This window comes from Protopterus annectens, chromosome 4.part1 (assembly GCF_019279795.1).
Source record: "Protopterus annectens isolate FY-2018-M chromosome 4.part1, PAN1.0, whole genome shotgun sequence".
In the NCBI taxonomy this organism is placed as follows: domain Eukaryota; kingdom Metazoa; phylum Chordata; order Ceratodontiformes; family Protopteridae; genus Protopterus; species Protopterus annectens.
Window position 1 is genome coordinate 34,994,559 of NC_056734.1, and position 15,032 is coordinate 35,009,590.

General features: G+C 36.3%; 1 protein-coding gene across 1 annotated transcript in view; it reads left to right on the plus strand.

Moving 5' to 3' along the window:
• The window catches only part of LOC122800743 (maltase-glucoamylase, intestinal-like), a 1,506,799-nt gene that overhangs the window by 655,818 nt on the left and 835,949 nt on the right, over window positions 1–15,032 (plus strand). Inside the window, exon 26 of the mRNA XM_044069982.1 lies at window positions 7,441–7,641. Within this exon, the coding sequence (XP_043925917.1) occupies window positions 7,441–7,641 (201 nt within the window). The remainder of the gene's footprint in view (window positions 1–7,440; window positions 7,642–15,032) is intronic.

Sequence of the window (15,032 nt, forward strand, 5' to 3'; positions counted from 1 at the left end):
AGGGATTGGGAATAATATCTGTTTTGCTCATCATTGTGTTATTGTTGTGCTAACACTACTTTCTTTTGATAATTGCCATTTACAAACTATTGCTGATATTGCTAGCTGCTTTTCAAGCTTCTTTCTCAACTTAACCATAAAAACCGTACCAGTTTCTGGTTTCTTCCTTTCTCCCGTTACAAGAAAATAAAATTTCTAGACAGCCTTTTCTAGTCCAGTGAGAAGCATCCTCAGTTACAGATGGCTGAAGCTTCATTGGCCATTTCAGGTCCTTTGGTACACTCATGTGTATCCTTTGGTTCCGCTGGTGTAGGCTCTTCAACCAACATGGAACTTGATTAGACATGTCTTCTGCAGCTGTAAAACCACAAATGTCTTCTGCAGCTATTGGATTGTCCTCTGTGGACATGGGCGAACTGCTCGTGTTAGACTTAGAGGAAGGAGCAGTTAATTCTTCTCTTCTTGGCTGTACTAAGATGATGTTCTCTGGTGTAATGCCCCTGACATGAGCCCATCTGCTTTTATGGATTTTCCTATTAAAATGAAACAGAAAGTTTAATATTTATCTTTTCCCGCTCCTAGATTGTGATGGGTTATTGGTCTTAGCTCAGAGATTAGTTCAGGTTCTGAAATTCTTATCTTTCTTGTTACTCTAGTAAGAAAAAAAAAACTAATTCTTTACTTTCTGAAGATTCCTTGTGTAATAAATAGAGAATAAAATTAGAGTGAGAAGATCAAGTTATTTCTCCACAGGCTACAGATTCTGACTCTGAGGAGAGTTTCTTCTAATTTCCCATTGGAAGAATTTTCTTTTTCTGATGCCATATATAGAATGAATCAATATTTTCAGAGAGAACAAAATGGCATTCCATTTTCTTTGAAAAGCTATTATGATTTATTAGAACTGGAATTTCCTCAAAGTACTTCTGCTCCATCAATTCTGTCAGTTTGGGTGGATGTTTTACTCCATCCTGCAAAATGCCTGTCAGCCCCTAAAAGGGCATACACACTGCATAAGGTTCTTAAGCCTTACAAGTACCTGTTTTAATCTCAGATCTTCCCATGCAGTGATTTACTTTGTGACACCCCCCTCCTCTGGGCCAGTAAGCAAGGAGCCTGAATCCTCACCACTGACATGGGAGAGAGACATTCACTTGGAACAAAAATAGATACAGACAGTATTTCCAGATGTAGCTCTATGCACCAAGCACAAGTTCCCTTAAGAGCACACAGGGAACACAGTCAGAGGGCTGAGTTTCCCTCCTCTCGCTCTCTCTCCAAGACCCCAATAAGACTCTCCACTGGCACAGCAGTAGAGTTGAGTACTCAGCCAAGTGTCCAAGTCAAGTCCTCCACCACTCTCTCATTAAAACCAGTGCTCTGTGTCCCTGCTCCAATTAGCTGAAACACACACTCTTTGAGATTTGATTTTCAAATATACACACACCTGGTAAAGGCTGACACAGATTTACTAGCTATGCCCTTCTGCCAAGACTATAAAGTAGTTGCTGACACCAGACACTCCAAATCTAGCTACGATAAGGCTTATACAAGGGTATCAATTAAACTGAGTGAAATTAATACTAAAACAAATGGTAAGGTTGACTGAACAGCAAGCTTTTCAGGACCGGCCACAATGTTGCCAAATAAATATAAGTACTCTCAAAGGTTAAAACATTCTCTAAAAGTCCAGCCACCATGATAAGTTTAAATATGTTTAATAAATAATAAAATACAATGAAAATACTAAATATCTATTTAAAAAAACACCAGAGTTTAAATCACAGGAAATATTAAAAATAACCCAGATGGATAGATTCATTCAGTTACAGAAAAACAGTTCTTAACTAATTTCACTATATTTTCCTGACTGATCTAAAAAATTACTATTCCCTGGTTACTTACTAAAGCAAGGCAAGATGAAGTGGGTGAATAATCCTATGTCAGATTTCAAAAACAGACAGCACTGAGACTTCTGTCTCATCTGGTATTAAAACATCATTTTTGTGCTGGATTATAGAATTACATCACATTCATCTAGTCATCTGACTTTAGTTCCTATACTACCCCCTTTCCTAGCAACTGAATCAGAATCTAGCACATATGTGTCCAATAATACATGCACATAGAGTTTTGCTAAGATCTGTTGCAGCTTCTGGAAGTCATAACACAATTTAAAACGTTCACCCTTCCAGAGTAGCAGTTATTTCATCCCCAAGGATAACACAGAAGGCTCCCTAGTACCAATTGTTTTGTCTCTTGTTGCACTGAAACCTGAGAGATACAATATTTATTGTGTAAATTAAGTAATTTAATTTCAGGATATTTTTCTAAATGTTAGCTGGGGTTGAGATTAAGATCTTCTCTTCCAACATCATTTGTTAACATATATACATTTCCCCAGTTACTACAGTACAGTCTGATATAAATGTATATTTCTTTTCTGTCCAACAGGACCCACTGTTGGTACATCTTTAGCACAAGCAGCTTTATAAATACATTTTCAACACAAGCACCTGCAGAAATCAGTTTAATACACAAATGACATGTAATCCTTTGCAAAACTCCAACTAGCTGTACTGGCATATGTTACATATTCCCTGCCCTATTTCTTCTGGCATAGCTGGCAATACCTCACATCATCACATACTTTTCAAATTCTTCTGCAGCTAAGCATTCAGTAATGCTAATCCATATCCCTCTGACAAGGATGGGAAAGCATTTGATAGACTTGTGAAAAGAGTGTATTGTTCTGCCTCTTGTATTTTTGGAATTCTTAGCTGTAAAGCTTTTTTTCTTTCTTCTTTTTAAAATATAGGACAGTTTTTTTTCATCTCATGGTAAAATTTCTTGAATTACTCTTATTGTTCTGTTTCTCGAGGAATTAGAAATGCTTTGAAGAACGTATATGACTCTGCTGATGTATTTCCAAAGCAGGAGCTACTGGGTCTGTTTTGAGAATATTTGTATAGTTAAAATATCAAAATTTGCCTAAAGATATAAAAGCTTAAATTTTGAATTTTCACCTTGATAGGGAGTTTGTATGTAGCCATCTTTTGTTGAAGTCCTGAAAAAAGATGATGATAGAGGAAAACTGATTAAGGGGTGTGACGCCCATGCCCTTGCCCAGCAATCAAGGAGCCTCAGTCCTTACCACTAACACCAGAGAGGGCATCTCATATATGAGAAAAGGATAACAAATACAAACAGTAAAGTGGAATTTCTGTTAAGAGCACACAGATATTACAGTCAGTCTGGGGCTGGTCGCTCCTTTGCTCTCCAGGTCCCCAATAAGACTCCCCACTGGCACAGCTATAGGGTCTAAATCTTAGCCTAGCTGGGTAAGCCAAAATCTCCAGCAACCTCTCTGTCCAACCAGTGCTTCATGTCCTTGCCCAAGTAGCTGACACACACACACAGTTTGAGATAAGAGTCTATATAACCAAACAGACACTTATGGGGAAGGCTGGCACAGATTCTCAAGCTGTACCCTTTTTACCCAGGCTATGCGGTAGTACCATGCCACCACCCGTCTAATAATTATCAGCTATTCAAAGGCCCTTAAAAGGGTGCCCAATTATCACTGTGCAATATTATTATTCAATTGGTAATGTGAATAATCAGTCAAAGCTTATTTGGAGTGACATGGACAGTAAACTCTATAAATAGGCAATGTACTCTAGAGCTTAAATTATTTCTACACAAACCAGCCACAGTTAAAAGGTTTTAAAATATTTAATAATAAATAATTAAAATCACAAGACAATACTTTCTACTACACAGTCAGTGCTAGTCAAGAGTTCAGAGATCACACAGAAATGCTTAAAATAAGTCAGTAGTACAGTTCTGACATCACAGAAAAACATATTGTCTAATCTTTCTTGATTATAGCTATTCCTAAAAGAAAACACAAGTCTAAGATAACTTACATAAGAAAACAGGTAGAGTGCTGTGAGTTAGATGATCAAGACAAAAATGCTTAATTCTCTCTGTTTAAATTACTATTGCAGTTCTGATAAACATTATATCATCTTTTTACACTTTCCTGGTGTTCCCAGGCTACACATTAACTGCATTTACATTCTTAACATCTCCCTTTTGTTATCTTGCTGCTGGTCAGGAACAGAGCAATAAAAATACATTTACATGTTTAAATCTAGCCATTTAACCCTTGGTTAACACAACAGAAATAATTTCTTCATCTAGACTTTTCGGCACCACTGTCTACTTCAAAGGGTCACCACATGCTTTACTTTGGTCAGTAGAGTGCACTGTTGTAACATTTATTCCCAGTTCCACATGTAACAGTATTTCTTTACATTTAAGACAACAAGCTTGTAGTTTACATTTATATTTACAAATGACAGAATTATCTGCACAATTCTATCTGGCTAGGCTGGCAGCGTTCACCCTTCTCTACCAGTCTTTACAAGGGTTGACTCAGATTTTTCAGCCTTCCTTCTCCATGTTTGCTAAATGTTTTATCCCTGATTTAGGAACATTCTATATAAAGTAAAATAAGCAGACTCAGCAAAATTCAGGCAAACACAAACTGAAAAAAACAATGACAAGGAGGGTCTAATAAAAGGGGTATCTTTCTAAAACCACAGTCAAGCAAGTCCAAATGACTATCAACAAACAGTATCCCTCTCCCACCCTGAAAATCCTTAATACATCAATAAAATGTGTGTGTCAGTGTTTCCCTTTAACAGCTGATAATATCAGACAAATTAGTTCTGATATTTATTCATGAGAGGTACAGATGGCAGTGGGAGTCCTTCCCTTATTTTTCTGAGGATTCCTCTTCATTCTGCAGATCAAACTTCCTTTTCCCAGAATTATTCTGCAACTGGTAGATCAAGGGGTCATAGGACCTGTCTCCATTGCAGGGAAAAGTTTCTTATACTTATATCTTATACTTATACGCTGGAGCATTTCTCCCCGGACCTCCGCTGAAAACAGGATCTGTGGAACCTAGTCGGACTTTCCCGGTCAACAAATGTTAAATAAAAATAAAAATAAATAAAATAAATAAATTATACAAGGATTTTTCTGGTACCAAAGATGCTTCATGGAAACCCGCCCTAGATCTTTCTTGCACTACTAGTTTGTGCAAGTTCCAAAACATAAAATACCTTATTTTCAGAGCCAGTTGCATCTTATTCTCCCTTTCAGATTTTTATTTTATTTAATGTATTTATTTTTGTTACTCCAGATTTAAAGGATGCTTATCATGGCATTCCAACAGAGACAGCTTTCAAGGATTTCTTAAGTTTTTCTGCATCTGTACTACACTTTCAGTTCTCTGCACTATCCTTATGGCTATCCACTGCTCTAAGGGTGTTTACAAAGTATCTTGCTGCAGTTATAGCCTATTGCGGACTGCAAGGTATTTATACTTTCCCTTAATTTCATGACTTGCTTATATTTGCAGAACCTTTTTTGTAGTGTCAGAAATCTCTCATTTGGGTAAGAGAACTCCTTTGCAGACTGGGTTTGTAAGAGAACATTCAAAACTCTTGTTTAATTCCATCCAACAGAATAATCACTGGGGTATCTCCTTGACACATCCATTCAAATAGGTTTTCTCCCACAGGAAGGTGTAAATCCATAACTAAATCAAAAGATTTTTATGCATTTTAAGGGACAAACATTCCAGAGTTTTTTCCACTGAGTTAAGGGTGTCAGCAAGGAGATTTCTCTGGATTCTATAATTCATGGCATCCACAACTCTCATGATTCTGTACGATTCTAACATTGACAAATACTGTCTTTTCAAATTCCAACTCTGGGATTTCTGAAAAAGGAAAAAGGCCTGGTCTTACCATAGTCTGGGTGTCCCACTTTCCCTTTCGGCATGTGTAACAACAGATGACACATACTTTGCTTTGATGAGGCTCTGTCTTTGGTGGCAAAAGTGCAGTGTCATTGAAAAAAAACAGTGCAAAATGCAGAAGCATAAAAGAGAAGTTGGAAGGAAATGTATTTGTATTTATCAACACAGTTTAAATGTGACTTATGTGTAAAAATTCCAGGACTGTTGTATGTAAACTTGTTAAAAATATGTCTGACCTCTCTGGAGTTACACACATGTACATATAGAGATTTAAAAATATATATTATGGGCACAAACCTTTTGCAAAAAGGTAGTAGTAAAGTGGTTATAGGACTGGTATGGCTGTTTTCTTATGTATGAAAGAAAAATGTGTGATGGTTATAATGTGAAGGCTGAATAAGTCAGAATAAGAATATTCAAAGATTGTGCAATCCCCATAGAAGGAATGGCACATGAAATAACTGCAACCTTAAGGAACTGATACATTAAGATAGTAACTGTATTGCTAATCACTTCTAGAACTAAGTTAAAGATTTAAAGTAAACCAAAGGATATACTGGAATATATCAGTAATCCGGTGTAAGTAATATTTTATGAAGTACTATAATTATTTTGTGGTGGTGCTACGGTAGCATTGTGGACTCACAGTAAGACATTGTCCTGTTTGATTCTCAGCTAGAGCGTCTTCTGTGTGGAGACATGCGTGAATGGGCGTACCTTCATTGAAAGTTGTGCGTCAGGACTGGCAACTCTGCATGTAAAAATCTACTGCCAATCATTAGCTGACCGGAGTTCCACTGTGGCGACCCCTAACTGGGAAAAGCCGAAAGACACAACAACCTATAATTATTTTGTGTTAGTAACATGTCTGATCACTTTGGATTCAGAGACATTTGCATATGAGGAATAAAACAATAGTGTGGGCACAATCCACTTGAAATAAATCAGCAGTAATGAGGTTAAAGAATCGGTTATGTGAGTTTAAAAGAAATATGGATGATGGTGGTCATATAAAGGCTGAATATAACAGTTGGAACTCACTTTAAGAACTGACGGTTCACTTTATTTCAGACACCGTGATTCAGCAATAGTTGATTACATATTCTAATTTTTTTTTTGAATCTTCTTAAGAGTTTGTTGAAATTCTCATTTTTGATTTCTTCGTTAAACCAACATACAAAGAATTGCCTGTAATCATCTTATATAGCTGATTTGTACTATTTAACTTCAGAGTGATTGAATGTTACGGTAGGAAGATATTAGAAATAAATCAGAATACTGAAAAAAGATAAGCCTAAGCAATGGTGTCAAAAGATAAGTAAATTGCCAGGCTTCTTGAAGTACATCTGATTTGTTATAAAATGTTGTTTTTGAATTAAAAAATGTTTAGAATAATTTGTTTTTCATGCATTTAAGCTATAATAGCACAACATTTTTAATGTGGTTTACACGGCAATTGTGTATGTAACAATAAAGAGTATCAGACCTAAACTGGAAAATCATCTTCTGAACTTCCCTTTATCTATAATTAAATTTCAAATAGTTTAAAGAAATTTAAGACCTACATAACAGTAATTTATAATGTCTCTTTCTCTTTTGTGTAGCCAACACAGGTGTCTGGAACACCATATTGTTTCTACCCAAAAAGTTATGGATATTCTCTTACCAGTCTGGAATATAAAGATACGGGGCTTACTGCAACAATAACAACAAGTAGTACTCCACGCTTTGGACCTCAGTTTCCTTCTATCACTCCTCTGGAAGTGGATGTAACATATCTTGAGAATAGTTTCTTGCGTTTTAAGGTAGGACAGATCAAATTTATTTGGGATCTCCAGTAGTAGAAAATATTTAAGGTAGTACAAACAAGCTGCAATTATACAAATGTGTATCATACAGCTTTAATTTATGCCAAAAGGAAATATTTTTATACATGTTGAGGGATAAACAATCATGAAGGAAAACAAGATTTAATATGGTGTCCAAATCTAACAAACACTAATACATCATCATTTACAGTTATTCATTGCATTATACAATGCACAAACATGTCAGTGATTGACCTTATAGGTTCATTATTAATGTTGTTTCCCAAACTACATGGATATGGCTTAAGTTAAAGCTTGACTGCACTACTTTCATAAAAATGTTTTAATTGAATTGTTAGTAACCTTGAAACTTTCTTCTTGTATGAGAACACTGGATTTTGGAAATATGTTGGTTCCTCTGGGAATGGGGAGTTTTCGTTGTATCCTGAAGTCTCTATTTATCAAATACTGACAGATCAAGACCATTCCATTAAATGGAGTTGAAGGAATAAAGTTTTTAATTTACTCTAATGCTCTCTGACATTAAAGTAGACTATATATGTTAATTTGATGCAAGGGACAAAGAACATCAAAAAGCAGTGAGGGAGATAATCCCCTCACTTCATACTTGTTTATTTTATTTTATATAACATTCATTACATTAAAGAAAAAGAATGTAGCATTTTATTGTAAAGGGCAATACCTTGACAGGAAGATGCACATCAATTTGCACAACTTGATCTGCAAATAAATAGAGACAGATACTATCTGACATATACAAAATGTTTACATGTAAACATTGAAGTAGCGGCCTCAAAGAATGGCTTAGCAAAGCAAAAGCTATAAGTACCAAGCAAAGGATTATACCACTATCTAAGCAACCTTAGCCAAGGGTCAAAAACTGAGAACCCCATTTATGGAGATGTATTATTTCATGTAGTCTAAATAGACATTTTCTCTATTATTTTGTTCACAGCTGCTATATCCTTTACATAATAATTACGCATGAGGCCTAGCAAACCATTCTGATCCGGGTAGTGCCCATCCTGAGCTGTGTAACAAAAGAATCCTTAAACCTCTAGTAACAGAGGCAACATGGGATATATGCAAATTACCCTTTAAGGATATCAAGTGTTTACACTAAATGACAATACTAATGTCCACAACTTTTTCTTTTACTTTTAAATCTATTTATAGATAATTTCAGGCCAATAAAGCCAAACCCTCTAGTTGTGGACATGCATGTTTCTGCCTTCTTATATCCTTTACTTTTACTTTTAAGTCTATTTATGGACAATTTCAGGCCAATAAAGCCAAACCCTCTAGCTGTGTACAAGAGGTTTAAGGTATCACACAGTGGAAGGCCTAGCTTTGCTAGATTTTTCTTTTTGTGTTTTTTTTAACCAATTGGTTTTCCTGTGTGACCTTTTTACTCATTGTTTTAGTTTGTTAGTTAGGATATTTTGTATACACCCTAATGTTTATTGATATCAGTTGGGTACACCAACCTTGTGTTTCTAAAAGTCAAACATTCCTCTTATGCCATGCTGATGATGCCATAAGAAGGCAGAAACATGCATGTCCACAGCTATAGGGGTTTGGCTTTATTGGCCTGAAATTGTCCATAAATAGACTGTAAAAGTAAAAGAAAAAGACAGAACAGTCAGAATTGCCATTTAGCTGAAACACCTGATATCCTTAAAGGGTAATTTGCATATATCCCATGTTGCCTCTATTACAAGATGTTTAAGGTATTACACAGTGGAAAGTCTAGCTTTGCTAGATTTTTCTTTTTGTGTTTTTTAACCATTTGGTTTTCCTGTTTGACTATTTTTACTCATTGTTTTAATTAAAGAATCCTGAGATAACAATGTTCTTCCATGTTTTATTACGTATACATTCAAATCACATGATGCAAATGAAAAAAAGAACTATGAAAGTCCATATTCAGTTGAGAAGAGATACAGAATAGACTAACTCATCCAGTGATTTATTTATTTATTTTTTTTGCAGACCATCTGCATAATATTCTCAAAAATCTCTAATTATAGGGCTATTCTAGTACATGCATATGAAAGTGAATGACCTCATTATTTCCACAATTCCATCTCACATACTAAATCCCAGGAAGCAGTTTGTCAATTATAACTTGTAGGAATTGTGATTTGTGGAGAATAGGCTGCTGAACATATCCATCTACTTTGGCATATGTAGTACTTTATGTGTTTGTATATGCTAAAGCCTACTGAAGCCTTGCTGCAACTCACTGTGCCATGTCATTGATATGTTCTTCATGGAATTACTGTATTTACTTGAAATGCATTTGCTTATTGGTTCATAGGTAAGTACTAGCTAACCTTGTTGACCATTTTAAACCTAGCCAACTTATCCTTAGTGCTAATCAAATTCTCTACCTCTTGCCTGTGAGGAAAACACAATAACCATTATGCAAACCCAGAGCCATACTTGATTACTTTGATTGCGACTACCTCAAGAGGATGAGGACTCCAAATGTTTTTACTTGCACTTCTATGCATTGTATCATCTCAATCATAAGTGAATACTAGGCTAACTGTCCTTGAAGGCCATTTTAAGCCTAGCAGATTATCCAGTTAGTCAATATTACCCATACCTAGTTCCATAGTCTATATTTATATACTACCCATAGGATTTTGTTTAGTGCTGGCTTAGATGGTGGCTATTTCTAGGGAATACTATTCAGTATTTATAGCTGCTATATTATAGGAAGAGCATTTAGGTGCTGCCTCTGTCCATAAGGCATACGGGGGGGGGGGGTACTGCTGGAGTAAATGTCCTCATTCCCATCCATAGATCCAGGTTATGCAAATAGGGACAGAGATGAACTTTGTTTTTTATGGTGAGGGAGCTGTTCCAGATTAGTGGTCCCATCTCAGCAGTCAGTAGTATACCAACACAGTGACAACACTCTGAGGCAATCCATATGGGACTTATGTTTTAGGCTTGTATTCTATTTCTGAGGAACTTCTGTGGGTATTCCAGTTGTTGCATATGATAACAGTAAAGGGGAACAATGACATCCTTGCACTTGGAAGCCATTCTTTTGCTTATAAAATATGGAGTATAGAAGGACTTTATTTCCACTGAGGACACATTTGTCAAATGTTAGGCTACAGTCAACCAATGTTCCTAAGTCCTGAACTATGGGTTGTCTATTAGGCATGTGTTGTCAAAGTGATAATTTCTTGGGGTCCTGAGTATCTCAAAGTACATAATAATGCGCTTTTTGGCATTTAGTTTTAGCACATAGCTCTGGCACCAGTTATTTGTTTGGAACAAGTTGGCACCAGCTATTTGTTTGAGACAAGCCTTCGTGCAGAATAGCTGAGTCATCTGGGGTTTCAGTGACTGCTCCTAATTTGCAGTCATCTGCAAACTCTGTCAGCAAAAGACCCTTGTTGCTTGCCTTTACCTCAGTGAAGTAGATATCAAACCGTAGATATCCTTGTACCAAGACCACTGAGACTGGTCTTATTGTGGAGGTTATTTCCACTGTCTCAGTCTATTGAGTGTTATCTGTGAGACAATGGGTGATATAGAGGTCTGTTTCCAATTGGGTAAGCTTCTCTGCTATACCTGAGTGAAGTATTGGATCAAAAGCTTTGATCCAATCTGCTATGTGGCATGTAGCATCTTACCTTCATCCATTGCATTTGTAACCTTTTCAACAAAGTCTATTCAGATGAGTAAGCAAGAACTGCCTTTTTTAGAATCCAAACTGAGATGGGTCCAGCATTTGATGGTTCACAATGTCCTTATTAATAAATTCCATGAAGTGTTTCTGTGGCCTTACAAATGAGACTAGCCAGATTTATGAGTCAGTAATTAAGGCATCAGTGGATGGCCTTCCCTTTTCCAGGGGTATGACCATTGCTGTCCTCCATTCTCTTGCTACAAAGTCTGTGTAGTGGCTGAGATTGAACATGTTACTGGTGTAGATAAGTCATGCACCATGCTATTTAGGATACATACTAGGATATTGTTTGGGCCTATTGATGCAGTCAGTATACATGGCCTCTGACAGAGCATTCTAGACTTAGTCTTGTGTTAAGGTGGGAGGGGACGTATCAGTTTCTGGAATAGCTTGTGAAATAATATGCGGGTGAATGAAGGGGGAAGTTGAAGCTGAATTTATCAGCTAGCACGTTTGCTATGTCTTCAGCTTTAGTTTCAGTGGTGTCACTCACAATCAGCTTGGCACATTGGTGTATAGAGTTGCTTGAGGTTGTGGACAAGGCTAAAGAAGGGTTTTTTTATTATCGTTGGCATGTGTTGATTTCTTTGCCTCAGACATGGCTTTGGTAGTTTTAATTAAGCTTCTGAGCTGCTTATTAATTTTAGAGATGATAGATCTAGCTTGATGAGGGTTATTCTTCTGATATTTAGCTATGATTCTCTTCCTTTTATTGTAAAGCTTGTTTATCTTGTGATCACAACAGGCAGGTTTGTATTTGGGGTTAGCTCTACACCTGTTCCTACATGGTACAGCTTTTTCCATGCAGTTGATGGCATACAAATTAATGGTGTATGTTGTTGAAAACTCAATGGAGTTTAATGGATTTTGGGCATTTAAAAGTTGTAATGATCACTTAGAAGTATGAAGCATGTACTGGAGACATTTCTAAAGATTCTAGGCTATGTTGGGATTTCAGGTTTCAGTTTTAAGTCCAGGAATCTCTATGTTTGTGAACAAGTGTTGGAGAGGTTTCCCAGTCTACAGTTGGATTGTTAAGTTACACAGAATGATGGTTTTAGGTTTAATACTGAGTGAGTCCAGTTCCTGTAAGTAAGTACTGTGACTATCATGGGTGATAATGGGATAATGCAAGTGGTTATAATGTGGTAAGGGGGCTATACTGATGGTGAAATTGACTCTCCATAGCAGCTTAAGTTAAATGAGAGAGTAAACAATTCAGTAGATGCCATTCTTTATTAGGGTTAGGACTGTACAGTTTAACTCCTGTAATTCTAGCCTTTTTAGTAACCTAGACATATCCCTGCACAAGGCTTGTAGTTTGCTAATAATTCTGACAGTTGGTGTAACAGCAATGTGGGTGCATGAAATAATGAAAGAGCAGTAACAATGTATTATCATTTACAAAGATATCCGTGAATTAAAGGATATGTGAGGTTTATCCCAATATTTATGTAAGAAGTTTACTTAGGAATGTAATGTGCCATAGCTATCATTAACCAACTCTGTCATTGAGATTCTAACCATAAAACACAGGCACTTTGGTTTATTATTGACTTTTTGGAAACAGTGTTGGCCATCTATTGGGAATTTATTCATTTCCACATGCACAGTCTTTATAATGTGTTACAAATTCAATATATGTCTCTAAAAATCTGCATAATCTTGTCAGTGTTGTCAAAGCAGCTGCTAAGGTCTCTCATCACTGGAGCTCCAGTCATCAACAAAGAAATGTACAAACTTAATATCAAGAGATACAGTGATCTTCTGTCCTATCAAAGCACATTGTAAAACCCTGGAAATAAACTTCATGACCAGAAGGAAATAATAGGTGTGATATAGGGTACTCGCTGGTGGACATGACTTATCGTTTAGAAAGAAGAACTCAAAGCCTAGTCAGTAATTAATCTAGCCAAAGAGCCAACATAAGAACATTTTATTTATCACATAAAATTAGGATCAAACCCATTATTTTCTAGCAGTTTAAACATGAATCATGCTCCAGCTCATAAATCATCTTACTTATGTTGACATGTACTATGAAAAGGTTTGGTGTAGTCTTCTTCAGCCTATATGAGAATAAGCAGTGATTGCCAGTGGTCTTCAAACTGTCATCCTATCTAGAAAGAAGCCTTTTTCATAGATATAAAATTTAGCAGAACTTTTAGGTTCCCTATTGAAATATGGGAATTGTAATGTTGAGTGCAGACTGAAAAAAAAAAAGATTGAAAACCCAGGTGAAGAGTGAATCTCTAACATTGTTCTTCTCCTTTAACTTCCTTTTTGCAGGGGAGCAAGCCCCCTACATCCCCTTAACTTATGCATACCACCTTTGAGATTGCCATGCCTCAGAGAAAAGGACATATTTTGGGAAATGGCCATCTCGGACTTGGCATATGTAAATCTGTTTTGTTTTCAGCTATTAAGTCCCTATGTTTCATTATTTGCTCTAATGGTTCCAAACATCTCAAATGGTTGCCCAACCTTTTTAAACATTTCAGATAACATTCTGGATAATATATTTTAAAACCTGGTTAAGTGTCTGCTTAATGGTGCACATCATTACCCACTGCTCTGAAGGTTGCACTGAGAACATTTGGAGAAATTATTATGTTTATGTTTTTTAAGTGCTAGAATGGAAAGGAATACAACAAGCAGGGAATGCATCTCTGTAGAGAGGAAGAAGGTAACTTGGCTGACAAGCCTCTTCATGAACATCTTCATGTCAAAGACCCAAGTATGACATCTATCTTGTATTAGTCAAGAAATAAGCCATTTGTACAATGCAACAGCCGACGTCTCAGTCCTCTAATGGCCAGAAGGAGATTAACCTGTTTTTAGGGCTTCCATCTCTAACAGCTCTTCCTCACTACACAGTGGCATTTCATGTGTTTATTTATTTATTTGCTTATTTATTTAACTAGTTATTTGCAATTGGTTACTGAGAAGATCTGATTTGGTCACGCAAGGCCTATTTTCTGCAGAGGCCCACAGGAAAAGCTTCAAAATTTAGTGAAAGAAAAACACACAAAGATTATAGCAGGCCATCTGTGAGTACAAATAATTTTTGAAATATAGTGATTCCAGACTCAATGTAGACTAGCTGTATAGGCAAGTGTGATAAATAGCAGTTGTCAAATATGGATATTGCAGTGAAGAAGGAAGTAGTTAAGGTAGGTCATGTGTAGAAGAGGGGGAACATGAGTGGAAGAAGAGAAAAAGATCAAGAGTTAAATATTGACAGAGGTGCAAACTATGACAATGTGTAAAAAAATTGCAGTATTAAATGTAAAGGTCTGTGAGGTGGTTGCATTTTAATCTGCATGACCAAGGTTGTAGAAAAGAAGAGGTTAGCAACACATAAAGTTATGAAAAAAAGCTAAATTCTAACAAATCAAATTTTCTTACTAAACATCAAGCTTAGAATGAAATGGGTAAAGATCATCTTAAAACCCAGAAAAGTCTTCTGAACTTCAAACTCAAATTATAATTTATAAACCCATTCACATCTGCAGATCAAATTATTCTGACTGTTATTTCATGTCTGCATTTCTAGTTATGTAGGCTACTATGTCTCTTTCAGTCCTACAGTGAATGAAATGAAGGTTGTAGAGAGAGCTTTGTTCCATGGTGAATTAGAAGCTGCATTGAAGCC